This window comes from Talaromyces atroroseus (assembly GCF_001907595.1).
Source record: "Talaromyces atroroseus strain IBT 11181 chromosome Unknown scaffold_0, whole genome shotgun sequence".
NCBI lineage: Eukaryota > Fungi > Ascomycota > Eurotiomycetes > Eurotiales > Trichocomaceae > Talaromyces > Talaromyces atroroseus.
In genome coordinates, this window is record NW_017971432.1 from 1,196,655 (window position 1) to 1,224,127 (window position 27,473).

At 46.4% G+C, this 27,473-nt stretch overlaps 9 protein-coding genes across 9 annotated transcripts; 4 read left to right on the plus strand and 5 right to left on the minus strand.

The window, feature by feature from the left end:
* Positions 1–1,613: 1,613 nt before the first annotated feature.
* On the plus strand, positions 1,614–8,187 carry UA08_00425 (Conidial yellow pigment biosynthesis polyketide synthase; the record flags this gene model as incomplete). Its single annotated transcript, XM_020260230.1, has 4 exons — positions 1,614–1,900; positions 1,955–2,246; positions 2,299–6,486; positions 6,544–8,187. The coding sequence occupies 4 exons, from the start codon at positions 1,614–1,616 to the stop codon at positions 8,185–8,187; spliced, it is 6,411 nt and encodes a 2,136-aa protein (XP_020124539.1).
* Positions 8,188–8,846: 659 nt separating this feature from the next.
* Positions 8,847–10,994, minus strand: UA08_00426 (hypothetical protein; the record flags this gene model as incomplete). The annotated part of the gene is made up of 4 exons (XM_020260231.1): positions 8,847–10,038; positions 10,155–10,325; positions 10,502–10,675; positions 10,747–10,994. 4 exons carry the CDS (start codon positions 10,992–10,994, stop codon positions 8,847–8,849), a joined length of 1,785 nt encoding a protein of 594 aa, XP_020124538.1.
* Positions 10,995–12,112: 1,118 nt separating this feature from the next.
* Positions 12,113–13,102, minus strand: UA08_00427 (hypothetical protein; the record flags this gene model as incomplete). The annotated part of the gene is made up of 1 exon (XM_020260232.1): positions 12,113–13,102. The coding sequence occupies one exon, from the start codon at positions 13,100–13,102 to the stop codon at positions 12,113–12,115; it is 990 nt and encodes a 329-aa protein (XP_020124537.1).
* A 303-nt stretch (positions 13,103–13,405) lies between these two features.
* On the minus strand, positions 13,406–14,112 carry UA08_00428 (putative scytalone dehydratase; the record flags this gene model as incomplete). Its single annotated transcript, XM_020260233.1, has 4 exons — positions 13,406–13,768; positions 13,817–13,858; positions 13,909–13,964; positions 14,028–14,112. The coding sequence occupies 4 exons, from the start codon at positions 14,110–14,112 to the stop codon at positions 13,406–13,408; spliced, it is 546 nt and encodes a 181-aa protein (XP_020124542.1).
* A 913-nt stretch (positions 14,113–15,025) lies between these two features.
* UA08_00429 (hypothetical protein) lies at positions 15,026–15,922 on the plus strand (the record flags this gene model as incomplete). Its single annotated transcript, XM_020260234.1, has 2 exons — positions 15,026–15,815; positions 15,885–15,922. The coding sequence occupies 2 exons, from the start codon at positions 15,026–15,028 to the stop codon at positions 15,920–15,922; spliced, it is 828 nt and encodes a 275-aa protein (XP_020124541.1).
* Positions 15,923–17,086: 1,164 nt separating this feature from the next.
* UA08_00430 (hypothetical protein) lies at positions 17,087–18,596 on the plus strand (the record flags this gene model as incomplete). Its single annotated transcript, XM_020260236.1, has 5 exons — positions 17,087–17,179; positions 17,232–18,064; positions 18,146–18,278; positions 18,361–18,434; positions 18,488–18,596. The coding sequence occupies 5 exons, from the start codon at positions 17,087–17,089 to the stop codon at positions 18,594–18,596; spliced, it is 1,242 nt and encodes a 413-aa protein (XP_020123968.1).
* A 681-nt stretch (positions 18,597–19,277) lies between these two features.
* UA08_00431 (hypothetical protein) lies at positions 19,278–21,093 on the minus strand (the record flags this gene model as incomplete). The annotated part of the gene is made up of 3 exons (XM_020260237.1): positions 19,278–19,308; positions 19,392–20,692; positions 20,758–21,093. 3 exons carry the CDS (start codon positions 21,091–21,093, stop codon positions 19,278–19,280), a joined length of 1,668 nt encoding a protein of 555 aa, XP_020123969.1.
* A 1,794-nt stretch (positions 21,094–22,887) lies between these two features.
* Positions 22,888–24,123, plus strand: UA08_00432 (hypothetical protein; the record flags this gene model as incomplete). Its single annotated transcript, XM_020260238.1, has 4 exons — positions 22,888–23,227; positions 23,289–23,366; positions 23,444–23,766; positions 24,091–24,123. 4 exons carry the CDS (start codon positions 22,888–22,890, stop codon positions 24,121–24,123), a joined length of 774 nt encoding a protein of 257 aa, XP_020123970.1.
* A 177-nt stretch (positions 24,124–24,300) lies between these two features.
* Positions 24,301–27,172, minus strand: UA08_00433 (Periodic tryptophan protein 2-like protein; the record flags this gene model as incomplete). Its single annotated transcript, XM_020260239.1, has 5 exons — positions 24,301–26,080; positions 26,134–26,375; positions 26,429–26,933; positions 26,981–27,093; positions 27,155–27,172. 5 exons carry the CDS (start codon positions 27,170–27,172, stop codon positions 24,301–24,303), a joined length of 2,658 nt encoding a protein of 885 aa, XP_020123971.1.
* Positions 27,173–27,473: the final 301 nt, after the last annotated feature.

Consider the following 27,473-nt stretch of genomic DNA (forward strand, 5'->3'; position numbering starts at 1 on the left):
GATATTTTGTTGATGCACCTATATTTATTCTGACGTCTTCGGATTTAGTACTCCCGGTTGCAGAAGTACATTTCCAAATGCGGAAATAGCACCACATTCCAGAGGACGTGTTTCGCCAATTGTTTCGCGAAATCTATTTATATCACTGCAAGTGGAGGACAGCCCTTTGAGGGATATGACAGAGCCTTACGTCGAGATGTATGCATAGTTTTATGTCGTAAGACCGAAATCACACCTTCAATCGGGGTTTCTCATACTGTTTTCCATCCCCTGCTAGAATGTTTGCATCCCAGGACTCGAATACCAAACCCGTGTCCGTAATAGAGGATAGTTGGTCTGCTTCCGAGTGATTTAAGTTCGATGCAGTTGTCCATGAAAGCCAACGAACCCTTTGATCGAAGACTTGCGAAGCTGTGGCAAGTTTTCAAAGATTGGGTGTTAGCCCATATATATATACTCTTCCATTTGAGAAACACATGCTTCCAAATATTGACAAATATGTTAGCTGTAGCAGTATTGCATTTTGTTCGTTTCTAGGCTCGACATCTGTACAGAGGAAGTTCTGGGGATCGCTCTAAATATTTATCCATGCTCGAATGCTCGGTAGCATTAAAGTACAAGTCTTATTATTGAAGGAGTCAATCATCGACGTCATATAAGCTACTATATACTTGCAGCTATTCGGCCAAGAACAAGTGTAAATAGCATTTGGCTGTTGTCAGTAATGGGTAAATAGGGCACCGGAACAGCACGTGACACTAGCGCGGGCTCGTCGTCTTCGTTTTCTCCGTACGACGACATTCTCTCGCTGGCCGCTTGCGGACGATCAGTTCCACAACAATTGAACATCAACTTCCAATGCACTATCTCCTACCGTTTTCCTCGACTAGCTCTGCTTATCACTTTGAGTAGGCAGGCAAATTAACCGGATCCTCCGAGACCATGCAAGATCCAGGCCCATGTGGCCGGCCGATTATGCAGCACGGCTGTGGCTGCATTTATCAACACGCTCTTATAGGCTAGAAGACTTTGCCAAATATGGGCATTTTGATCCGTATGGATTCGGATCTGTGGATCGGCGGTTGGTGGTCCTAGTCCGCTGTCTTCCATCGTAACGGTGGCATCTAGCAGCTCGAGGTTATCCACATTGCCGTAAATCGGAGGCGAGTTATGTATTGTTTTCCACCGAGCCTCCTGTCACTAACTTCCTAATTCAGCATCTTGCCGTCTCTCCCGTACCCCAATCAGGAAACTTCACAATTCTAGAATCTGTAAATGCTCTTCAAGTGTCTTTCTCACGTTGCCGCTTGCAACGTCGCCTCACCAACGTCATCGATGCCTTGACATAATTTGTAACCATGTTTGCGCATATGTTCTGGACATAAAGACCTAACTTGACTAAAGTTAAACCAAGGAATATCTTCCCTTTTTATACAACCTGGCGTCCTTTTGTTGCAAAACGTCTCCCAAAGTTCTACGTTGACAATCTTCGGCAACATTAACCACTGCCTATCAACAAGCCAGCTTTCAACCAAGCAAACTAAAAAGAAAAGACATTCATCCAACTGCTATAATCACTTTGGTCCTAGCCAGCAATTAGAAAAAGAGCCGTTATGGGCTCGGCGACTTGGGCCTATGTCTTTGGTGACCAAACTAGCGAGTTTGACTCTGGGCTCCGACGCCTCATCCAGGCAAAAAGCAACAGCCTTGTCACTTCTTTCCTAGAAAGATGCTTCTATGCTTTGCGCCACGAGGTCACCCAGCTTCCGCCATCTGACCGTCGGAAGTTCCCTCGCTTCACCAGCATTGTTAGTTTACTCTCGAGATATCGCGAATCAGGCCCAAATCCTGCACTTGAGAGTGCTTTGACTACTATTTACCAACTGGCCTCTTTTATCAGGTGAGATACCCGTCATCATAGTAGTCTGATCTATATTCCTCTAATCGGTACCAGTCACTATGGAGATGGAGGCCAAGTCTACCCAGTAGGGTCAGAGAGCTATGTTATTGGACTGTGCACTGGTCTTCTTGCATCTGCAGCCATTGCCTCATCAAGGACAATTGGCGAGCTTATTCCAGTTGCCGTCGAGGCAGTGGTCGTTGCCCTTAGGCTTGGGCTGTGTACCTTCAAAGTCCGTGAATATGTCGGCCAGTATGACGGCAAATCCCAAAGCTGGTCTGCTGTAATCTCAGGCATAAGCGAGGACAAGGCTCTCGAAATTATTGAACAATTTTCTGTCAAGAACGTATGTTATGATCCTAGCCTGAATATTAGGATTTCATGCTAAACTTGCTCAGGGACTCTCCCCTTCATCTCGCCCTTACGTTAGCGCCGTCAGCTACAACGGTCTGACCATCAGTGCACCACCTCTTGTACTTGAAGAGCTCATTAACTCTCAGTTGGAAAAGATCGCCAAGCCACTCAGAGTACCAGTTCACGCACCTTTCCATGCACCTCACCTCTATGGGCAGGATGACGTAGAATGGGCACTGAAAACCTCAACAAGCGGTACTTACAAGGGCTATACTTGCCGTATACCAATCCTCTCGAGCAATAGCGGTCGTGAAATTGTTGCTGAAAACTTCGAGGGCTTGCTGAAAGTTGCAGTAGAAGAGATTCTCTTGAAACAGCTTTGCTGGGACAAAGTTCTCGATGGCTACACTTCGGTTATCAAATGTTCCTCGGTTTCTAAGTGTACCATTGTTCCCGTGGCGACCTCCGCTTCTTCTGGAATTATGTCTGCTTTGAAGCGCGCTGGAATTTCAGAAGTCGTGTTGGAAAACGCTCTTGTGAGCTCGTCAAATACTGAAAATCACAAGAGCACCACTGGAAGGGCCGAACAGTCAAAAATTGCCATCATCGGTCTTTCGGGAAGATTTCCAGAATCAGACAGCCCAGAAAAGTTTTGGGATGTCCTATACCAAGGCCTTGATGTTCACAGAGAAGTTCCCCCTGATCGGTGGAATTGGAAGACTCATGTCGATGTGACTGGGAAGAAGCGAAACACCAGTCAAGTTCCCTATGGCTGTTGGATCAACGAGCCTGGCCTCTTCGACCCGCGATTCTTCAACATGTCGCCAAGAGAGGCACTTCAGGCAGACCCAGGCCAGCGACTGGCATTGGTGACCGCCTATGAAGCATTGGAAATGGCAGGTTTTGTACCCGACTCCACCCCTTCGACACAACGGGACCGCGTCGGCATCTTCTACGGCATGACTAGTGATGATTATCGTGAGATAAATAGCGGTCAGGATATTGACACCTATTTCATCCCCGGCGGAAATCGAGCTTTTACTCCTGGTCGAATTAACTACCATTTTAAGTTCAGTGGACCTAGTGTGAGCGTGGACACTGCTTGCTCATCCAGTTTGGCGGCCATCCATATGGCGTGCAATTCATTATGGAAAAATGACTGTGATACTGCCATTGCCGGAGGCACGAACGTCCTCACAAACCCTGACAACCATGCTGGTCTCGACCGAGGTCACTTCCTTTCTCGTACTGGTAACTGCAATACTTTCGACGATGGAGCTGATGGCTACTGTCGTGCGGATGGTGTAGGTACCGTTGTACTCAAGCGGCTCGAAGATGCCATCGCCGACAACGATCCCATTCAGGCTGTAATTGCAGGAGCTTATACCAATCACTCTGCCGAGGCAGTTTCAATGACTCGTCCCCATGCTGGAGCCCAGGCTTTCATCTTTGACAAACTTCTCAATGAAGCCAATGTCCACCCTCACGATGTTAGCTACATTGAGATGCACGGAACGGGCACACAAGCTGGAGATGCAGTAGAGATGAAATCAGTGCTTGACACCTTTGCTTCTGATTATGGTCGCAAGCCCGAACAAACACTTTATCTTGGATCAGCAAAGTCGAACATTGGCCACGGGGAATCAGCATCTGGTGTTTCTGCTTTGGTTAAAGTATTGCTAATGATGCGCAAGAACACTATTCCTCCACACTGTGGTATCAAAACAAAGATTAACCACAACTTCCCCACGGACTTTAAGGAACGAAACGTCCACATCGCTTTCAAACCTACTCCATGGGTTAAGCCAGCGTCGGGATTGCGCAGATGCTTTCTAAACAACTTTTCGGCTGCTGGCGGAAATACTGCATTGCTTTTGGAAGATGGGCCAGCTGCTCAAGCCCAAGATGCTATCAAGGATCCACGCTCGACGCACCTAATTGCTGTTTCCGCCAGATGTCAGAATTCGCTCAAAACTAATATAAATAACCTGGTGGAGTACATCAGCAAGAACGCGCCAAACATGAGCGAGGATGGATTTCTGGCCAAGCTGTCTTACACTACTACCGCTCGACGCATTCATCACCCTTTCCGGGTTATGGTGTCTGGTGCAAAGATTTCCGATATCCAAGATTCTCTCCGTGCAGCAGCTAGTAGAGAGACCATCAGCCCTGCGCCAGCTGTCGCCCCAGGTATCGGTTTCGTTTTCACCGGACAGGGAGCTCAGTATGCCGGCATGAGTCAGCAATTTTTCGAGAGCTTCTCAGAATTCCGCTCTGATATTCTTCGTTTCAATGGAATTGCCCAGAGTCAGGGATTCCCATCCTTCCTCTCCTTGATCGATGGGAGTTCGCCAATCGAAGAGTTGAGCCCAGTTATTACACAGCTTGGAACAACGTGCATGCAAATGGCATTGGCAAATCTTTGGATGTCCTGGGAAGCTCGTCCCACTTTAGTAATGGGCCACAGTCTTGGCGAGTATGCTGCTCTATATGTCTCCGGAGCCTTGACGGCGGTTGACACCATTTACTTGTGTGGCCGCCGTGCTCAGCTTTTAGAAGAGAAATGCAAAATTGGAACTCATGCCATGTTGGCAGTGCGGTCTGCCTTGGGTGAAGTGACTCCTTTCCTTAACCCAGGAGTACATGAAGTGGCTTGCATTAATGCTCCAGGAGAGACTGTCATCAGTGCCACAAACCAGAATATTGATGCTCTTTCTGAGCAGCTTGTTGCTGCGGGAATCAAAGCAACGAAACTGAAAGTTCCTTTTGCATTCCACTCTGCTCAGGTTGAGCCAATTCTAGAGAAGCTCACCGACGCTGCTAACGGGGTGAAGTTCCGCAAACCTTCTATTCCCCTCGTATCTCCTCTTCTGGGGGAAGTTATCAATGAGGCCAACTATGAGCAACTTGGTGGCAAGTACCTCAGTCGTCACTGTCGGGAGACAGTCAACTTTCTCGCAGCTATCGAGGCTTCTCGACATGCCAAGCTCACGACGGACAAGACCGTTTGGATTGAAATCGGTTCTCATACTATATGTTCTGGTATGATCAAATCTACTCTTGGCCCGCAGACAAACACCGTGGCTTCACTTCGCCGGAATGAAGATTCATGGAAGGTGCTATCTCAAAGCCTTACATCTGTGTACTTGGCTGGAATTGAAGTTCAATGGAAAGAATATCACCAGGACTTCAAAAATGGCCACGAGGTTCTTCACTTGCCTTCCTACAGCTGGGACAACAAGAACTACTGGCTGTATTACAAGAATGACTTCTGTCTAACCAAGGGCGACAACTCAGTACCTCAAAATTCAAACACTCCTCGTTCCAACCTCACAATTTCAGTGCAGAAGATTATTGAAAGTACTGGCGATGCGACAAAAGCAAGTGTCATCGCCGAAACTGACATTTCCGATCCCCTTTTGTGCCCTGTTATTCAGGGCCACAAAGTGAACGGGACACCTCTTTGCCCCTCATCTTTATATGCCGATATTGCCCAGACATTGGGAGAGTATCTCGTTGACAACTATAAGCCCGAGCTTAAGGGTATCGGATTAGATGTTGCCAACATGGCTGTCCCCAAACCTTTGATCTATAAGAATGCAGGGCCACAGCTTTTCCGTGCAGCTGCCACTGCAGATTGGGATGCGCGCCAGGTGTCAATGCAGATATACTCTGTCACTCCGGAGGGAAAGAAGATCACAGATCACGCAAGTTGCGTTATCAAGCTATTTGACACTGAAGCGGCGCAAGAGGAATGGAAGCGCTACACATACCTTATTCGCAGAAGTCTTGATCAGCTGTTCGAAAGCGCTTCCAAGGGCGACAGCAATAAGCTTGGTCCTGGAATGGTATACAAGCTATTCGGGGCTCTAGTCGAGTATGACAACAATTACAAATCAATGCGAGAGGTCATTTTGGACAGTGAACAATATGAAGCCACTGCTTTGGTAAAATTCCAAGCCGAGGCAGCCAACTTCCACCGAAACCCATTCTGGATTGACAGCATAGGGCATATTACTGGGTTTACTATGAACGCAAACGACGCAACTGACTCGGCCAATTATGTCTATGTTAACCATGGCTGGGATTCGATGCGCTGTGCAAAGAAGTTCTCTGCTGATGCATCGTACCGCACCTACGTGAAAATGCAACCCTGGCAAGGGACTATCTATTCCGGAGACGTCTATGTCTTCGAAGGAGACGAAATAATAGCTGTATACGGCGGTGTCAAGGTACGTACCATCTAGTTTGATAGTATAACTAGAAGATGCTAACTGGCGATTATCTAGTTCCAAGGAGTACCGCGCAAGATCCTCAACACTGTCCTTCCACCACCAAGCGGTGCACAGGCAGCTTCAAGGCCATCAGCAAAGGCCCCTGTTCCTGCTCCTGTCAATGTGTCAAAGGCGAAGCCCATTGCCAAGGCAGTCAAGCCAAAGACATCTGCTCCGAGTGTCCTCGTACAAGCTTTCAAGATACTGGCCGAGGAAGTTGGATTGTCCGAGGCAGAACTTTCGGACGACCTTGTTTTCGCCGACTATGGCGTTGACTCCCTGCTTTCCTTGACTATCACCGGCAAATTCCGCGAAGAGCTCAGCATTGACCTTGAATCTAGCGTGTTCATGGATTGTCCCACTGTCAAAGACTTCAAGCAAATGTTGTTGCAGACTGCAGCTCCCACCGATAGCAGTGAATCCTCTTCGGACTCCTCCGTATTCGATGACACTGGATCGGCTTCGGAGCCACCTACTCCGGGAACTCCTGGAGACTTTTCTACACAAATGAAGACTACTCCATCCCAGGGAGAGGACAAAACGCTATCTGCTATCCGCCAAATTTTGCTTGAGGAGATCGGTATTTCCGCTGACGAACTGACTGAGGAGGCCAATCTCAATGAGATGGGCATGGATTCATTGCTTTCTTTGACGGTACTTGGAAGACTACGTGAATCACTTGGTCTAGATCTACCATCGGAATTCTTTATTGAAAATCCAACCATGGGCCATGTCGAAGTCGCGCTTGACTTGAAGCCAAAAGCTCCCGCTCCACAGCCGCCTGCAGCAGTGTTGCCTTCGGCGCCAGAATTGAAACCTGAGGTGTTGTCTTCTAAGCTCAGCCACCCTCCGGCCACGTCTATTCTCCTGCAGGGTAGCCCTAAAACAGCTAGACACACGCTGTTTCTCTTCCCCGATGGTTCTGGCTCGGCTACATCATATGCGACGATTCCCAAGATCTCATCAGACGTCTGTGTCTATGGGTTGAACTGTCCGTATATGAAGACTCCAGAGAAGCTGAACTGCGCCCTTCAGGATCTTACAGCCTCTTATGTGGCCGAGATGCGACGTCGTCAGCCCAATGGCCCGTATAACGTTGGCGGATGGTCTGCAGGAGGTATCTGCGCTTACGATGCAGCTCGCCAGCTTGTTATCGAGCAGGGTGAAACTGTAGAGAAACTCTTCCTTCTAGACTCGCCATTCCCCATCGGCCTCGAAAAGCTCCCTCCACGCCTGTACAAATTCTTCGACGACATGAAGATTTTCGGCGATGGCGAGAAGCCTCCACCGAAGTGGCTGCTACCGCATTTCCTCGCTTTTATAGACGCACTCGACATGTACAAAGCGATCCCATTCCCAAGCACTGACCCGCAATACGAAAGTCGTCTCCCCAAGACCTATGTCATCTGGGCCAAGGATGGTGTTTGTGGTAAACCAGGAGATCCACGTCCTGCACCACCTAAAGATGGCAGTCGGGATCCCAGGGAAATGCTTTGGTTGCTTAACGACCGTACAGACTTTGGCCCCAATGGCTGGGACACGTTGGTTGGCAAAAACAAGGTCGCTGTCATTGAGTCCATATCGAATGCCAATCATTTCACAATGATGGATGGTGCTGGAGCACGGGGATTGTCTGATTTCATCAAGAATGCTTTTTAATTGTTTAGTTTTTGTTTTTCTCTTTCTCTCATTTTGGGTGTGTGGGAGTTATTGTTCTTTTGGTTTTTTTGTTCTCCTTCAGGCTCAACATGTTGTCGTTCCTTACCACCAAAAGTGATACGCGTACTTGATACTATGACTACTACCTAGGTGTGTTTCCGTGGTGCTCTTATGGTATATATTTCGGGTATTCATAATATGTTTTATAGTGATATGGGTATGGGATAGATAATAATTTCACTTAATAAAACAGTTGCCATGGTAATTTTCAGGAAACCTTCATGTAGGTATTCAATAAATCTTACCTAGGTAACTACGAGGATAAACGTTATAGTCATCTGTGTCTCCATTTTCGACCATCTTTTGAAATTCTAGGTATTCTTGCATAAGATTAAGCCGAAAATCCATGCCAATTAGGGTATGTGATACTGTCACTGTCTCTATGCATAAGAATAGCTTCTACCGAAAAGTTGAACATATGTATAACAGGAAGGACATACGAGGTATAAGAGATGAAAATCGAAAACAATATTTCAAATGCTCAAACACTCAATTGAGGAACCATGATTACTGAAACAAACACCTTCACGCCCTCGTATTCTTTGCACGGGGAAGAGGAAACAAGAAAGGAAAAGGACAAAAGCAATACAAATGACACGCTAACATGGATCCAACCAAGAATCATTCTTGATATCATCCCAAACATCGTAGCCATCCAACAGCACCAAGCCCATGCCAGACATCAAGTGGGTTTCCATGTGGCAATGGAGCAAAAATGGACCAGGGTTCTGCACGAAGTACCTTATTGCTAACCACGACTCTCCTCTAGGCGACGTAACGACAGTGTCTCTATACACAGGCTTTTCAAAGAAATCTTGTGGACTTTCAACGATTCCCTGTTCGATGGAAGACCAGTTAAAGGTCCCCTGCCCGGCACCCATCACGAACATCTTGTTTGAATGTTTGTGAATTGGATGAGGAGGCTGAACGGGGGTGACCGATGGATCTCCTAGGCGTAGTTGGTAGACGATGTCGACCCAGGTGTTATTCCTGGTAGTGATTTTGAGAGCGTTGTCGAGTCCTGGAGATTCCTTGTTGAACAGGACGGGTTCCATGCTATCCAGATCGGCTGGAAGGAACGTGGTGCCGCCAAGAGACCATTCCCAGGAAGAGTTGATGCGCGATAAATTCAAGATATGGAAATCGTCTGCCTGAGGCGCAGGGAGTATTGCTGGGAAGGGAGGTAGGTTGGTGACATTCAACGCAGTAACGTCTGGTGAGGTAGGTTGGCCGCCGTAATTGAGGTAGGGCACGGATGGCCGTGTGCTATTCTCTCCACCAGCATACTGCAAAGTCGCATAGCCCGCAATTATCTGGTTACCGCCGGTGTCCGTGATGGTTATATTGTAATTGGCTGGTTCCTTGTCGAGTTTAATGAGCGCAGAGTAACGCTCGCCATTGTAGAACTCGAATGTATCAACGTATTGAGGCTCTATGTATCGGCCATCGACCTCATAAATCCACATTGGATGTTCATCGACGGAGACAACCAAGGCTTTCTCGCTGGCTGCGCCGATGAAATTGAGACTAGCCCATCCATGAGCTGGGTCAACTTCTATGACCGCCTTGTACCCATTGCTAGGGATGCAGCCATCGTTAAGATAAGCAGGAAGCTTTTCTGGGTGGTGTTCCCAGAGACCCTGAGTGCCGGTTACAAAAGGGAGGCATCCCTTGTCCGTTACGTTTGCCTGAAGAACATTCTGAACGGACTCTGGCATCAGAGAGATTAATTCCGACTGTGGAGGGCAATAGACGGCGCCCTTGCCTTGGATCAACACACTGTCCATACAGCTGCAGGTAACATTGTTAGTATCGATGGACTGGAACAATCGCACAGAGAATGCCACTTGGAGCGCGAGGGGAATTAAAGCAATAAAGGTAGAATGCAAGGGATGGAGATTCCGTACAAGATGTCATAGCCTGTTTGCTTCAGTGCATCCATATAGTCAACAGAGGTGTATCGACTCCAATCAGAAACGACGATAAGTTCGGCATCATGCTCCGCTTGCTTTATTGCTCTAAGTTCGTTCTCGTCTGTTGTAATCATCGAAAAGGGATCTTCTCTTTCTGGCGATGGCCTGCATTGCTTCAGTTAGCTAGAACAAGCAAAATTCTCTAGTGGCACCGCCAAATTTTCTTCTGGCATAACAGGCTTTTTTGAAACTAGGGATGCGGTACGAGAATAGAAATGGGACCGAGGATGGGTGTTCCAAACACTTTTCTGATATGAACTGAAATGAACTAAGATACTCACCGGACACGGACTGCCCCATATAGGCCGTCTTGCAGGGTTGCCATATCGTGCGAATGATACCAGTAAGTCCCATAGATATTATTGGCATGCCACTGGTAGGTGAACGACTCTTCGGGTTTAATGGCCCACTGGGTCAAGCCAGGTACACCATCTGCCCACGCCGTATTCTTCTGCCTATATGAGGAATAATGAGTATTGGAAGGTCTTCAGCAAGTGAAGGGAAAAAAAGGGCGTCAATCACATACTCGATTCCGTGGAAATGCACTGTCGTATTGAACGGTAAATTGTTTTTCACCTTCACTGTAACATCGTCGCCCTCATCCACAATCAATGGAGGTCCCGGAAACTGTCCATTGATAAAGACCATATCTCTCTCCTGTCCATTGGGCGCTCCGAGCCCCCATGTAAGTTCGAGATCGAAATGGACATGGGCACTTTGTGCCAGATTCGCCATAGCGGCCAAGGGCAACATCAATCGGCTGGAAAGAGCCATGATGTGTCTTTGGGCTGGTTACTAAACTGATCAAATCGACAAAGAAGGTGACTATCAAGCAACGAGTCAAGGGAAAAAAAGTCACTGGCAGGAACTCGAAGTAAAATGGAATGAATTCCAAACACTCGACTTAAAAAGAGTTTCTGCATCGAAATGCAAGTTTGATATACTACGCCTACGGCCAATCCCTTGCCGTTAGCAATCAAACTCCATTGTGTAGAGATTCGATGAGCAAAGGTGCCGCGTTTTGTCAACAACCGCATTTGGAAGGCGTGTTATTGTTTGCATGTATCCGGCGCTGTTATCGCTCATACACACATTCCTCGGCCCGGCGCGTCTGAGCCCTAACCAGGGCCTGAGGTCTGCTTCCAGTAAGTCAATGTTCCCAGTGTGTTTTCGATTGCAATTTATTCAGTCATTATCTACTTCAACTGGCAGTTTTAGATCATTTTGCCACTAAGCAACAAGCCCTCATTCTCGCGGTGAATGACGCGTGGCAATCATCTGGCTTCAGCCTTCACATCATGCATGCAGGACTGATAGATTTCAGACTTAAAAATAGAGCGTTACTAGGCGCACACCCCTTTATTCTAACTATTCTAATTAATCCAATTTTAGCATACTCTGGAGTGCCATAGGCATATGCAATGAGAACAATCTGAGGCTCTTAGTACAATTTACTAGTAACCTACCCTACAGTAGAACCTAGCTATAACGGAAGGCCTCCCTAGATCAGAATTGATCCCAGCTTAGATTACTTAATATGGGAGTGAAGGGCATTCGGATTATTAATAACTAAATGTATCAATGTTCTAGAGTGCTCTTCATCTCCAAATCAAACTCACTTCTAGGTATATCGACCTGAGAGGCCTTCAGTTTGTTGATAACCAGGTTCTGCTGTAGTACGCTGTCTAGTATGCTTTTCAATAAAATAAAAGGGGGGCGTGCTCTGCATACTTATTGGTATGCTTGAGGCACTTCTTTGGGTTTTTTTCAACGCAGCTCGGTAACAAGAGGCTTGGAATTATTACTACTCGTATGATGGCAAAAACAGAATCAACAGAACTGTGAACTAAAACTGAAAGGACATGCTTAAACTCTCAATCAATCTTTCAACGTTAGAGGTAGACGCCTGCAATCTTGGCAGGCTCAACAAAGCTCCCTCCGACAGGCGCAGTCTGGCCACCATTGGTCGCAATGTACAAAGTTCCCCAGGGTCCGTTTTGAACAAATTGGACGGTTGTTGGTCCGGCAATGTCAGTCGAATTGATTCCGCCGTAAATGACATTGGTTGGGTGATCATCGGCGTCAAGGTCGATTGTGATTATGGAATTCTGAGTAAATGTTGCCATGAAAGCTACACTGCCGTTCGGAGCCAGGGCAAATCCATCAGTCACAAGGTTCTGGTCGTCCAAAATAATCTCGATAGATCCAGTAGCATTGCCTTGTTCAAGGTCGACCGGCACACGGCCAAAGATCTTCTTCTGCGTAGCAGTAAAGTATAGGTGTTTGTTCTGCATGTGCAGATTGTTTACCCCAGATAGACCGTCGTCTTGAATAACAATAGAGTATTCACCGCTTGTTGTGTCCAACTTGTAAATTGCGCCCTGGACAGCATCTGCGATCAATACATAAACAGTGTCTCTGGTCTTCTGGAAAGTCGTGACTCCATGTAAAAATCCCGCTTCGGGAATGGCTGCAATTAGGCATGCTGTGGCATTATTGTCAGAGTCGATAGTGACTTTCCATGCCGAAAATGAGCCTATTTCTGGAGCGAGTGTGGTAGTGTTCAGGTTTCCCCCAATAACCACGTACTCATCATCATCAATCGCAGAGATTCCAATTAGATTTCTGGCATCTGAGATGTTTGTGGCTAGCTGAGCAGTGCCTTCGTCCACATTGATGGTCCATACTTCTGGCACATCGGTTCGTGTGATAACCAGATCATTGTTCGGCCGGTTAGCTATATTTGCAATCCACGTTCCGTTTTCTGAGTACTGATAGACGGTGAATGGACTGGTTTCTGCAACTCGAAAGCCGGGTGTGTTGGAAGCTATGGCTAGCAAGGGCAGCACTGCCGAGCTGAGCAACGAAATAGCGTTTCTCATCTTTTCGGTAGTAGTTCTCTATAGATATAGGACAGCCTTGAAGAGATGGGTTGGGGATACGTACTTTCTACAAATTTTTAAACAAGGACAAAAAGAAAAACAGCGTTAATTGTGTTGTGGTACATTGTCAACAACCCTGGAGTATTATTCCGTGGCCGAGCCTGGCCGAAGTATTCATTCTCATTCCATCCTGCATTCCACGCGTTGCGCTGACTACCTAGTTACAGAGCACCAAGTTCTCATTCTTCAATCCTAATTAGTTAATTTGTCCCTTTGTTGACTAATACCCTTCTTGATACCACACTATTTGTAACAAGCCTTGAAGACATCCTCAAATTGATACTCATTCCAACGAACGGTAGGTTTCAGACCAGCAAACTTCCACACTCCATCTATCTTGCGATAGTAGTGTTCATTTGTGGCATGACCATGTCCTTTAACTCTAACAGTTTTCATGTCCGTATCGGTGTAGACCTGGTGGGCAGCTCGAAGCTGATGATGACCGATAACCTCGGTATCAGAGATTTTCTCCCACCATGTCTGTCCCAAGAGGTGCTGAGTCTTAACAGTAGGATCGCCCAAAAATCCAGGATCAGTCACCATATCCATAAAAGCGTCGGCGCTCATTGATTCCCAGCGCCGAAGCCCAACTTCGGTGTAATCGACCTATAGCATTGTAAGTGGGATGTAACACATTGGCTTCGTATGGCTCACAGTCAATGTTGGAGCAATAATTCCTCTTAGTCTTCCCCAGTCCTAAATTTTAATTAGTCTCTTGAATAAAGTCATGTGTTTGTCAAGATTACCTTGGAGTCGTAACTGTCGGCCCAGTCAAAAACAACTTTGGATAGTTCAAGGTAGTCTAATGCGGTTTGTCAGTAATTCCTTATTCAATTTGGCTCCAGAAAATGTCCACAAATGTTACCTTGAAAGCTGATGTCCAAACTTGGTTTGTTTGAGCTCACAAACACGGATGGCGAAAAATCATCGTTTTCAAGAGACGGGGCCATGGCGGAACCTGAATTGAAGACTTTGCGTCTATAGACCTCAAATGAATTGTTTCGATCAGTATTGCTGGTTGATTATTCTTAGGTACACAACTGGCGTATAGGTCAAATGTTCTGCACCGGATGATGTCTGTTGTCCTGCAGAGATAAGATTGGAATATCAATCTCCAGTCCGATCTCTAGGAAACACTGGAATCGCCGTTGTGCCGGAGAACGAGGTGCTTTCAGGCAATTATCTTGCATTATGCCTAGCTACACATTCCGCATTCGTGCTATAATCCACGCTCAAATATCCGGCTAGGAATACGCAAACCTGTGGCCAACGCACCTGTCCAACACCTGCATCAACTGCAACCAAAGCTTGTATCTATCAGCTGATGGTTTGGTTTCACAAACAGGTGGAGTAGACTCAAAATCCGATGCTTTCCAGTGTGTGTTTGTTTTTCAACGTTTCTTGGCACTGCGACGTACCCAAAAACAGTAGAGAACGCAAGATTTCCGCTTTCGGCAATTTTCAGATACAGAATGTAACCCTGAAGGTGAATTTGCCACAGCCACATAATTGAGACTGGGGTTTATTTTTATCCTACAGTAGATGTATGTTTTCCCGAAAACACCGGATATTCTTGGCTCTTCTGATTTCAGGATGTTTGTGGTCTTATCTTTCAAGCCCAGCGGGGGATATTCCCTCAGATAAACACGCTCGCGGTCATTTACTAATATTTAACGCGCGTCCTCTGGCGCATTGGAAGCTCAAAGCTACACATTATACCGCATAGAGAAAAGCATCTAGCCTCGAGGCTTCCTTGCATAAGTTCCAGTTCTAGTTCATATATATCTCATTTCCGTTACCTCGATACTTGCTCTCATCATTCTTCCCACCATTTTCAGCGCTCCTCTTCCACATCAATTCACCATGGTAGCTCCAAGCAACAACACAAATGGCAGTGTTAGCTATGCCACACAGAGAAATCTTCTTGGTAAAGTAGCACTTGTCACTGGTGCCGGCCGCGGTATTGGCGCTGGCATTGCCCTCGAACTAGCCAAACGAGGTGCATACGTGGCCATCAACTACTCCTCCAGCGCAAGTTCTGCCAACCAAGTCATTCAATCCATTGAGGCCTTGGGATCCCGTGGCGCGGCTTTCAAGGCCGACATCACCAATGTCGACGAGATCGAGGATCTGTTTCGCAACGTGCAGGCACACTTCGGCCGCATTGACATTGTTGTTTCCAATGCAGGCAAGGAAAAGTTCAAGCCCTTGAGCCAAACGACATTGGAGGACTTCAACGAGATATTTGACCTCAACACACGTGCCCAGTTTTTCGTCACCAAAACTGCCCACAAGTATATTGAGCAGGGAGGGCGCGTGATTCTCATGTCATCAATTGCCGCCGGCGTTGCTGTCCCTGGCCACGCTCTGTATGCAGGCAGCAAGTCAGCAGTTGAAGGCTTTACGCGCTGCTTTGCCGCTGACTTTGGCGAAAAACTTTGCACGGTGAACGCCATTGCGCCAGCCGGCATCAAGAGCGACATGTGGCTGGCGAACGCTTGGCGATACGCTCCAGGATGCGACAAGATGTCTTCTCTGGAGGAAATCGAATCCGCCTTGGCTAATGGAAGCCCACTCAGAAGATGCGGTGTTCCTGCTGATATTGGCCGAATTGTTTCTTTTCTAGCCAGTCCAGATGGCGAATGGATTAATGGTAAGCTCCAACTCTTGTTTTTTCGTCCCTGGCAAATATCAAGCTAATAATCGATTCTCTATTTTGTAGGTCAAACAATTCCAGTCAATGGCGGTGCCAACATTTAAGAAGCTCCAAGTTATTCTCATTTGCCACATGTTTCTCTTTCTTCTTCTCTTTTTTTTTCCTTTTTTTTTTCTTTTGCAGCTTGTTTCTCTTTTCTTTCTAAGGTTTGACGCATGAGGGGGTAATGAGGTTCATTCAACTGTTATCTGTCTACTCTGTAAATACTAAACATGAGAAAGGAGATTTATTGATTTCATTCATTGATTTCATAGTAACTACAGTTTGTAAAGGCTTCTACACATACTGATCACTTTGAAGGCAACAAATTGCATTTATAGTATTTAAATCACGAGGCAAAAGGTTTACAAAACCTTTGCTGTCTGCAAAGACGCTGTCATAACGATCATGGGAAACCCGCTCCCCATCGGGTGCCCCTACCGGAAGACGGTCATGTAAATCCACAAACAAGAGAATAATAAAAAATCAAAATCTCCGATATAACCAGCAACCTTTTTTTCCGCTTCACTGTAACGTTAGGTCTGATAATACTTTGCCTCTAATTGCAATTTTGAGGGTATGTTGCATCTTGGCCGGGCTTCTGAACCTGGTTATTTGGACTTTCCTATTTGAGAAAGAATTTCCGAAAACGGAAATTCTTCGTACAGCTGAGGAATTGCGCCACCTTGCTAGCAACAAAAAAATAATTGTCTTAAACTGCTATAAAAAACCAATTCTAGAGATATCTAAAGAATCGAGGTGATCAAATAATGTGGAGACAGAGGACGTCTGCAAGTTTTGCTCGGGGAATTACCTGATCGCAATCGGAAGTGAGGAAACATGTTTTCAGTGGCGCACAGGATACTACTCATAGACTGTTTGTGACTTGAATCGGGTAAAAGCTATGCGCATCAATTGTTTGTTGTGGCAAGATTGAATGCTCACGTCTTTTCTGCAGACGGAAGAACCCTTCGCCTCCCAAAGAGACGTTTTTCGACACGATCTACCCAGTCTCGGAAGTAAATCGAATACGCATTTGGATTGTACCTCTTTCTAGTTCAATTAATGAAACCTTAGATAAACCTTGATAAAGGCAGAGGGTACCGAGGAAAAAGTATAATGATAGTTCTGTATTACTTTCAAACGTAGTGAAAGTTAATTTTCTTCTTTGCTCTTCCAATTTTCTTTCTACCTTGCCAGTCATTTATAGTTTCCTGTCAAAAGACAGAATGACTAATTGGATTTTGGGCGACAAGTTCTATGCGGTTTATCCGCACAAGAACTCAATCAAGGGCCTGTGGGAATCCAAATGGAAAGCGGCTGTAAGTCAGAGAATTATGATCTGGTCGCCTTATGCTAACGAAATCAACATAGTGCATGAAATCTGTCTATCCATTCCATGACGGCGCTTATGAAGACTTCGAGCCCATATTCGAGAGGCTCATTGCTGAAAATATCAATGACGCCTACGCAGACGAGTTCACCAACTCCTTCTTGCCGACAGCTGAAGCTCTCGAGGCCAAAGCCCGTGAAGCAGCAGAAGATGGCAGACAAGAGCAAGCCGCCGAATACTACCGACGTGCAGCTGTTGTCTATCGCATTTCGCGCTTCCCATACGTCAGCCCTGATCCTAAAGGCAGCGTGGCAACAAGCCTTCTGAAGCGCGCAGCTTTCAATCGCCAGAAGCAGGTTTACCTCAAAGCCGCATCAACGTGGAGCCCACCAATTAAAGAAGTGGTCATTCCTCACAAATACCGTGCAGGCAAGGATGGTGCCTCCATTCCTCTGTTAGTTCGTATTCCACAGCATGCAGACCGTACTAATCCCGTTCCCGTTGTTCTGCTCATGACCGGCCTGGATGGATATCGGTGCGACAACTCCCAACGCACCCATGAACTTGTCGGTCGCGGATGGGCAACTGTCATCTGCGAGATCCCAGGTACGGCTGACTGTCCTGCCGACCCTGCCGATCCGGAATCTCCAGATCGGCTGTGGAACTCGGTGTTGGAATACATCGCCTCTCGACCTGAATTCAATTTGCAGAAAGTCACAGCGTGGGGTTTGAGCGCTGGAGGTTTCTATGCCATCCGTGCAGCTGCAACTCATCGTGACCAGCTTTTGGGCTGCGTCGCACATGGGCCCGGCACGCATCACTTCTTGGATGAGAAATGGCTGGAGCGAATTGATGATCATGAATACCCTTTCATGTTAGTTTCTGTTCCTTTTACCTAAGAGATTTTAGAACTCTCCATGCCTCTATTGCTTAATACTAATGATCGTTAATATAGACTATCTACTTCTATGGCCGAGAAGTTCGGATACAAAAGTGTCGAGGATTTCAAAAAGAATGCGCAGAAGAAGTTCTCGCTTCTTGAGACAGGAATTGCAAAGAAGCCTACCTCCAGGCTCCTTTTGTTGAATGTGAGTATCTCTTCTCCACCATCTAGTTCAAAAGAGATAGAATAAAATTCGTGGTCCATTGTTCGCTAATAACGATCCGTAGGGTGTCGATGATGGCGTCGTCCCAATCGAAGATTCCCTTCTCCTGTTCAACTATGGAAGCCCCAAGGAAGGCCGGTAAGTGCTTCGTCTATTTCCATTGTTCAAAGCTTTTCTAACATAAGGAGCAGATTTGTTGAAAAATTAGCCCACATGGGCTACCCAGACACCCTAGCTGTCGCTTATGAGTGGTTTGAAAATCTTCTGGCCAAGGACGCGAAGCCAGATTTGAGAAACTGATGGCCTTTAACCCACTATCTCAAAAAATACCTGTACTCTGACTTATTTTTTTTTTATTTCCTACTGTGTCTGTATCGTTAGTTAAAAGGAACGCATAAAAATGTCGAGAGCAAAGGGTGAACAATAGGAGGACTTGCAAGCATGCCTGTTATGTATCTGGGTACTATTGAAGGAAGCTAAAATCATCTATCTGAACTCTGTATGGATTGCTATTGTAAAATTGTTTTTCTTTTACATACTTATGTAAACTTGCTAATGGTAGGCAGATATTATAGATATCTTCAAAGCCGTAAGTAGACATGTTTATTGGCAAATGGCTGGATGCAAATAGTCAGTCACCTCAATTGAAGTTCAACCAAGAAAATTGAATTATTGGTTGATAAAAATCTAATTGATAGATATATATACATCTGAAACAGAATTTATGACAAGAAAACTAGAAATAGACATTACATCTAAGAATATGTGCCACGCTGGCAGGCAGACTTCGAAAACCTGGTTAAAGAGAGACAAGGACCGAGAACAGATTTAAACGTGTTAATAACTTCAATTTACCACAGGCAGACTTCAGGTGGCAGTTCTTTTAGATATGCGGTATGCAAATATAAAGCATGTAGGTAACCAGCTTTGCAAAGGCCAAGAGCCTTAGGCCAAAATCAGCCCGAAACGGAAGTAAATGATTTACGGTTCCTCAGGCGGGGGATAAGAAGCCCTAATTCCGGGTTAGTTGAGAACCTCACAGGTCATAATTGATTAAACAGGAAGCAACAAGGGAAGTACAAGGCTGAAACTCACCCTGAATCACCTGGATATATATAGTCATTTGCACCGTCAAGATCCAATCCTTCTTTTCCAGCCGCATTCCCGCTAGAAGGCGATCCGTAGGCATCACAGATACGTATATCTTGAGGAGTTATGTACAAGTCTTGCAGTTTGTCGGGTGCTTCGATGATGGTTGCCGTAAAGCCAGCCTCGACATGATACTCAATGTGGCAATGCAACAGCCAGACTCCTGGGTTATCAGCGCGGAATCGGATCACCGCATGTCCATAATTCTGCACCATGATGGTATCACGTAAGACTGGGGTGGACGATACATTGGCGAAGTAGCCATCAAAGTAGCCTCCATCAACAGCGCTACGCTGAATTACTTGAAATTGATGGCCGTGCAAATGCCATGGATGGAGATTATCATGATAGTTATTGATCACAATTTCCACAACGTCATTGTACTCAAGAACAATAGGATTAACGTCCCCGTACACGTCCGGATTGGAATAATACTCAGAACCGACGGTCAATGCTGTGTAAAGTGTGGGGACTTGCTGAGGTATGTATGTCTGTCCATTGATAGTGAACCGAGTCACCCCATTTTCGACCGTCTGGCCAGTATGGAGAATAATTTGGTGGTCGACCGGCTCCAGAATAGGATCACCATTGTATGGCACAAACTCAACATCATCGATAAAATCAAATTCATTAACGACGGGAGGTGGTGGCAGCGGTAAGGATTCATCGTAAACCAGCCATGCAGTTGCATTAGGGTTGTAATTGTCTGGGACCGTCCGGTTTTCGTAAATGAACATCATGTTGATATCCATGGTATCCCAGAAAGCATAGTTCTTGCTTGCATCGTCTTTGGTTTTGATAAGAACGCCCATACGTTGACCAGTTGTGATGCGAATGTTCTTGTCGCCTACTGGATATGGTTCTATCCAGACGCCGTCTATTTCGACTACGGTCATCTCATGATCCTCAAAAAGGAACGTATGACCGGGCCAGTTTCCAATGCAGATGAAGCGAATGAAATAAGTCTTCCCCGGCTGGACCTTGAACTGCGTCTGCGTGGAGTCATTGATCAAAGAAGCATCCGGAAGTGGTTCCTCGCCGAAGTTATTCTCCGTATTATCAACTGACTGATACTGGTCGAGCAATTCAGTCATTTGCTCATGGTACCAGTCCGTCAAGGTGATGGTTATTTCTTCGTCAAAATCAAAAGGAGGATTTGGATCATGGACAATCAACGCGCCGCGCAGGCCATCAGGGTATTGTCCCATGTTGTGCGAATGGTACCAGTACGTTCCAGCTTGGTCAAGCTGTTGATATTAAAAGAGAGATTAGCACGCCGTCTTGGGAACACCTTTTCATGGAAGGAACTAACAATAAAATCATAACGAATACTCGAACCAGGAGCAACAGGGCATTGGGAAACGCTTGAAGTGCCATCCATAGTTCCGGTCGTGTATTGGTGTATACCATGCCAGTGGAGGCCAGTTGACTGGTTTCCCAGGCCGTTCTCAACGTCGACAATAAGCCTGTCACCCTGTTCGGCATCAATCTGGGGACAAGGCCATTCATTGTTGATACCAATCACGGGCCTCTCATAGCCATCTGGGGCAGCATTGACCCAGGTAATATTCCATCTTAGGTGAACATCCTTCGCCGCGACGGACTGGACAATCCCGGAAACAAACAGCAGGAAAAGCGGCACAAACATGAGCGCAATCTTTGTCTGCCTCAGGCTAGAGACAATAAGCAAATGATTGACTTTAGTTGGTAATAGCGACCGACAAGAGAGAAACAAAAACAAAAGGGAAAAAAAACGACTTTTGGCGAATGATTGGACGGTGTCGAAAACCTACCAGAGAACAGAAAGGAATCAGAAATACAAAAGCCCAATTGCAGCTTCTATTTTAAATGCAAAAAGCATAAAGGCCTCCGATCATGCAATGTTTTGATTAAGTCGTATGTGGAAATACCAACGCGAATCAAGTCGAAATTGCGGAATGCTGCCTCCTCGCAGCATTGTCAACATAGAACATGGTTCGTTGGAACGAAAGGAAGCTCACCTGAACAACAAACATTGACAGAGAGCTATGTTCTAGGCACGCAAAGAATTTTCTTGGCCTTATTAACTGGTTGAGCGTAGTTGCTTTTCTAGACGGCAGGGCAAATTGCAAGTGTGCCGAGGTATTCCCCTTGCGTCTGTATAAGGTGAATTGAAAATTTGGATAAATGTACTATACGATCTTCCTTGGGTTGTCTAAAACCTTAAACAGGGCCCTCAACTTATAAAAATATAGCTTCTATAGATTTACAACAAGATGAAAGCCACTTGGACTCTTCGGTACAGCCCAACGTTTTCATCGACTGAGTCATCAGGTGTTGTTACATGTACTTTGCCCAACTTGTCTTGCATTAAACCGTAATTGGATATTATAGCCAATGTCAAGTATTAAAGTGGATGCTGTGTTTACTTAAACACAAGGAGATGTAGTTTGCCTCAGGGCCATTCGAATGCCGGTGGCAAAACAAGGTACAAAGAACCAAGCCAGAAACTTGAATCACACCCAAAGATTCGGCCAGGAGATTTGATTAGTTCCCGAACAATGACTGATTGTTTCCAGGTCCTGAGGTTGCAATCGATCGAAAAACGCTGTTGATCAACTTCTAAAGTAGGGCTTATGGTAACGATATCGACGTTCCCGGATAGATGTAGACAGACGGACTTGGAAAAGTGCCGGGAAATCTCACTGCATGGAAGATGAGCCAGTTCAAGTTCAAACGCAAACTGCTGTTACATAACAGAGACAATACTGTGTGAGCTTCTCGAATGCTTTCAACTGGGTAGGTATCTCTCTCACTTTAGGGTTACTGTTGTTAGGGCTAAGTGCGGGACGGTTGTGTGCTTTCGAGGAACAGCTCAACCACCAACCTTTCCTATGTAACCTTTCTTATACTAGTAGTAGTGTGTTAGATTAAGAGACTTTATCTTAGAATATAAGAACTTATTTAAATGATGAAGTGTAATTCTGAGGTATTCTAGGGAAGAGAGTTCATTACCATCGAATTTCCCTTTATATATATGTATTCAGCAGGCGGAGGTAATCCCGATGTGTTCTACGCCTGAGGAAACTTACTCCAGTGTTTTAGAGTGTTTTCAAGGTTGATATCAGTGGCTTGAGCCCGAGTTCTCTCTAGAAATCCATTTAAAACAAGCCTTTTCTTTATGATGCAGAATGTTCTAGGTTAACCCCGCAACTCGGAGACAAATCCGACGCGGATTATTTTCCTAAACGCAGGCATATCCCCTCTACTAGATACAGGTCAAGGTTTCTACATAAAGTGAATGGGTGCGATGTTTATAGATGTTCAAACAAGACTGGGAACCATATTCCCCGCACCTCGAATTATACATCTATCATATCACGCCTACCCCGGATTCCAGGGCCACCTTGAATTTTACCGCCGTATCTTTTTGATGCTTGGATATTAGAAAAAGATCGAAAACATGTCTCCAGTAAAAGAAATAGAAATTCCGTCTTTCGACAACCTCACTCTTGACCCCTCTGGCCCCAAGGGCAATACCTGGGGCCTCTTTGGCAAAGACAACCACCTGGGTATGCTGAATCTGCTCACACCAGACGTTGTCAAGCGGGCAGCAGCAGAGGAGATAAAAGACGGAGTTCGCTTCTCACTGGACTGGAAGCTGAATGCGTTGCATAAGCCTGCATTTGGCCGACAGTCGTTCGAGCAGAAAATTCATAACAAGGCACCTAGATCAGTGAACGACGATGTTTTGGTATTCAATACCCAGTCGAGCTCGCAGTGGGACGGATTTAGGCATTTTGGTTCCTCTTCTGATCTGAAAATATATTTGATTCAGGGATTCTGACTAACTTTCAAGATCAGGAAATCAAGCGCACAAGGTATTTTACAACGGGACGACACAGGAGACCATTGAGAGCACCAACATCCTCGGAATTGACAGTAAGCAGTGGCTTATCATTACCGTCCTAACATTCCTCTCCCAGTTCCAACTCTGTGTTTCTGACTTTTGATCATAGCATGGGTAGACAATGGTGGCGTTGTTGGGCGCGGTGTTTTGCTCGACATTGCCTCTTACGCCGAAGAACATGACATTATATTTCCTCCTTTCGAGAGCACTGTCATTCCACTCAATGTCGTCAAACAGGTCGCCGCAAAGGAACAGGTTTCATTCCGGCCTGGGGATATACTTTTCATTCGCGTTGGATTCACCAAGGCATACGAAAACCTTCCCGTCGAGGAAGGCATCGCACTTGGTCAACGACCAGTCTCGAAATTCGTAGGAATTGAGTCCAGCGAAGCCACTCTCCGATGGCTTTGGGACAACCAGTTCGCCGCATTGGTAAGTGATGCAGTCGCAGTCGAATCTTCCCCGGTGGATGGTCCGCAGATACCTCAGGAATGGTCTGTTCATCAATGGTGTTTGGCCGGTTGGGGAATGGCCCTGGGTGAGATGTTCAACTTGGAAAAACTAGCCAGTCATTGCGCGGAGAAAAAGCGATGGACCTTTTTCTTTTCTAGCATGCCCTTAAACGTGAGACACTATTCTTCTTAGCATTGTTGAACCCGAGGTCCCCCTACTAACATAGATGCGCGCTGTATACAGGTTCCTGGAGGTGTGGCTAGCCCGCCTAATGGTGTTGCTATAATGTGATATCTTATATAGTTCAGCTGTATTCATGGCTCTCGCCACGCATAGATATGTACATAAATTCTAACTAACAATAAGATGCAACACGATGCAAACGAACACTTTTGGAGTATTCTACCCAGGTATCCAGACTTACCCGATACGCCCGCCAAAAGAATATGCAAAGACCGGTCAGAAACAAATTGAGATCAACAACTCATTAAGAGACTGGCTCCGTTGCCAGCGTCAGTTTACTTCTGTCATTTCCTGATCAACTGGCGCACTCTCATCAATCCTCAGTGTGCCGTTTGTTCTCTTTGACCCAAGAACAGGTTTAGACAGCAGATAGTTCAGGTCATACACATTCTTTTCTGTGAGGCGCTTGAGACTGTCTCTAAAATCATCTAGAACTCTCTGTAGAGCGCGGAGTTCCGGTGCTAGTTGACCGTTATAGTCTTTCAGGTACCGACCGTGCACGCTGAGAATAGACTCGATCCAGAGCAAGTTAAACTCAAAGTGAGGTGTCTCATCTGTTGAATGGGCAATGAACCGAATGAACCGAGGGAGATATGTCTGCGGAATAGAGCGTACAATGTGCGGAATGTCCCGATATGGAATGCTCTCATATACGGTCCGAATAAGCGGGGCTTCGTTCAGGCGAAATGCCATTATCAAAGCCTTGAGGAACGAAGCATCTTCCGTAGATGTTGCGTGAGACGATTTTCGAGCTTCTTCTAGCGTGTCGAGGATAGAATCCGGAGTTATGTCTATATCCAAATCGAATGGGTCAAAGACGAATTCTGTATCCAGACTATATATCAAAAGGCCTTCTGTCGTCGCCGCACAGAAAGATCGGCCAGTTGGAGAGAAAGACACGGCTGAAACCCGCACCTCGGGTTTTGTGTTTCTCGCTCCGGCATCGCCACGCTTAGCACCGGGCAAGCTGCGGTCGATACGATCTTCGAGATCTGATGCTTCACCGGTCTCGTCGAGTAAGCCGCGGGGCCCAGCTTCGGTCATGTTCTTGCTATTCAAATACTCCTGGGTACCATCAAGTGACATGTTCACAGACACGGTGAACTTCTTAACGAGCGAGCCTGTGGTAACATCATACAGACAAATGTGTTTGCTGTTACCACCAGCTAGCAAGCAAGATCCATCAGCGCTGTATGCGATTTTTGTAAATGATTTTGTACCCTCCACATTGGCAGCTGTTCGCCGATCAGAGATTTTTCTTCCTCCGGAAACGTCCCGGCGTCCTTCAATGGCGCTTTCTTGAACGGCATCGAAGACATTCCAGAAGCTGAGTTGGCCGTCAAGACTCGACGCGGCTATTTGATTTCCATCAGGCCGCATGTCGACACTCAAAACATCGGACTGTAATTGCAAAGGCTCACTGGTTTGCGACCGGCCAAAAATACTCCATATTCGGACGGTTCGGTCCCAGCTACCACTGGCCAGATGGCTACCATCTGCAGCAAATGACAAGGACACGACAGGCCCTTCATGCCCAGCGAGTTGTTCAAGCAGTTGACCGGTCTGCACAGACCAAACATGTATGTCGAAAGAATCTTGTGACCCAGCGCAAACAACCTCGCCACTGGGATCAACAGCCAAAGACGTGAATCCAAGTCTAGATGGAGCTGTGAAAGTTCTGAAATTGCGATATCTTATAAGATCCCAGGCTCTGACTGAACCGTCCAGTGACGATGTATAAAGAACATTTCCCTTTTTGGAAAACTTGCAGTCTGTGACAGCACTGGTGTGTTCTGTAAAGGTAACGATGCAAAATCCGGATGTAGTATCCCACACCTTAATTTTACCATCCTCGGCCGTAGTGATTACCCGCTGCCCATCTGCTGAATAGACTAGGGAATTCAATGAATCCAAATGCCCTTGCTGCTTAAGGATGTATGACTCCGACTGCCATTCCCAGACGAGGAGTTGACCAAACTTAGTCGACCCGAAGGCCAGCCATTCTCCTGACTTGTTCATCGTGACGAAGTCGATGTTACTTTGTGACACACTGAAAGCAATCAGCTTTATATATTAGGAGCTTCCACTAGTTGATTGACTTACCTCAATGTATGGATGTTGTTAAAGTCCGGCAATTCATATAAACCGAAGATGCCATTGGAGAAACCAACCACCAGGAGATTTGACTTGGCATGGAAAGAAGCGCATTTCAATTTGGCATCATTTTGCAAAAAGAAATCCTTCTTCATGATTCTCCAACGTTCGTCCTGCTCCATTTCCTCTTCTAGCCTTTTTGATGTGTACTCCCATCGGAAAAGCGCACCATCCTCGCTTACTGTGTAAATCTAACGGAGAGTCAGCAAGACGCTATGGCAAACATTGGTCGATCAAATCTTACAGCTTCTTGGTCTGCGGAGAAGAATGCGGCCTTGACTCCCTGACGATGTCCTGCAAGGGTAGTCGGCTCGAATCCGTCTTCGGGGTCTAGGCTCCATATCCGCGCAGTCAAGTCCTTCGAGGATGTTAGGATGAAACGAGAATCACTCGACCACTCGATATTTTGAATGACGTCAAAATGCCCTGTTAGCTCCCTGTGTAGAACAAAGGGCGCGAATTCCAGATCTCCGCCAGCATCAGTCCCTGGCACCGACGGTGTTTGCCATAGTTGCAGTCGCCGTCCCACGCCCACTGCGAAGTGACGGCCGGACGGAGAGAATTTCAGGGCATCGGCTGGGCCCTTCAGTGAGATGTGGTAAATAACAATGCGGCGCTTGAAGTTGGTCAAAATGGCACGGCCGTCTTCATCGACGGTCAGAAGCAAATTGCCTTGGGGATTAAGGTCGAGGCGAACGATGTTCTTGCGGTGGAAAAGAGGTAGAGTATAGGACTTGTTGCTACAATCGCTGTTAATCATTTGTTTTTGCTTCCGGCAACCATAAATAGCACATACTTGACCAGGTCAAAAACGGTGACTCTGTTGCCCACGGGCGACAGCAGGCAGGTTCCGTCGGGGGTAAAAAGCAAATTTCCTTTGCGATAAACAGTCCCCAAAAGATTGGAGAACTGCAATTGGGGGAGAGTCAGCATGTGAGCGCTAATGCGAGAGCATACGCAAAGGGCGTACCTTGAAGTCCGTCTTCATTTTCCGGTGAATGAGTGGTCCTGCTGTCTGGAACAAGCATCGCCCCTCCGCCAGAACAATTTTTTGAAGCTTTTCTTCGACCTCGGAACGATAAGCAATAGTTAATCCGCTCCGGAGACGCGGCTAGCCTGACTCGGACAAGCGCGGTCCGGGGCCTGCGCCTTCCCGGATTAGGGGCTGGCTGGAGGCTGTCATTCGCTCGTTTCTGTTTAGCTGTGTACAACTCGGACTCAGAGTTCAGGGGCAGACAAGACAACCATCGCCAGAACAATCACCGCCAACCTAGCCAGCTAGTGTCTCC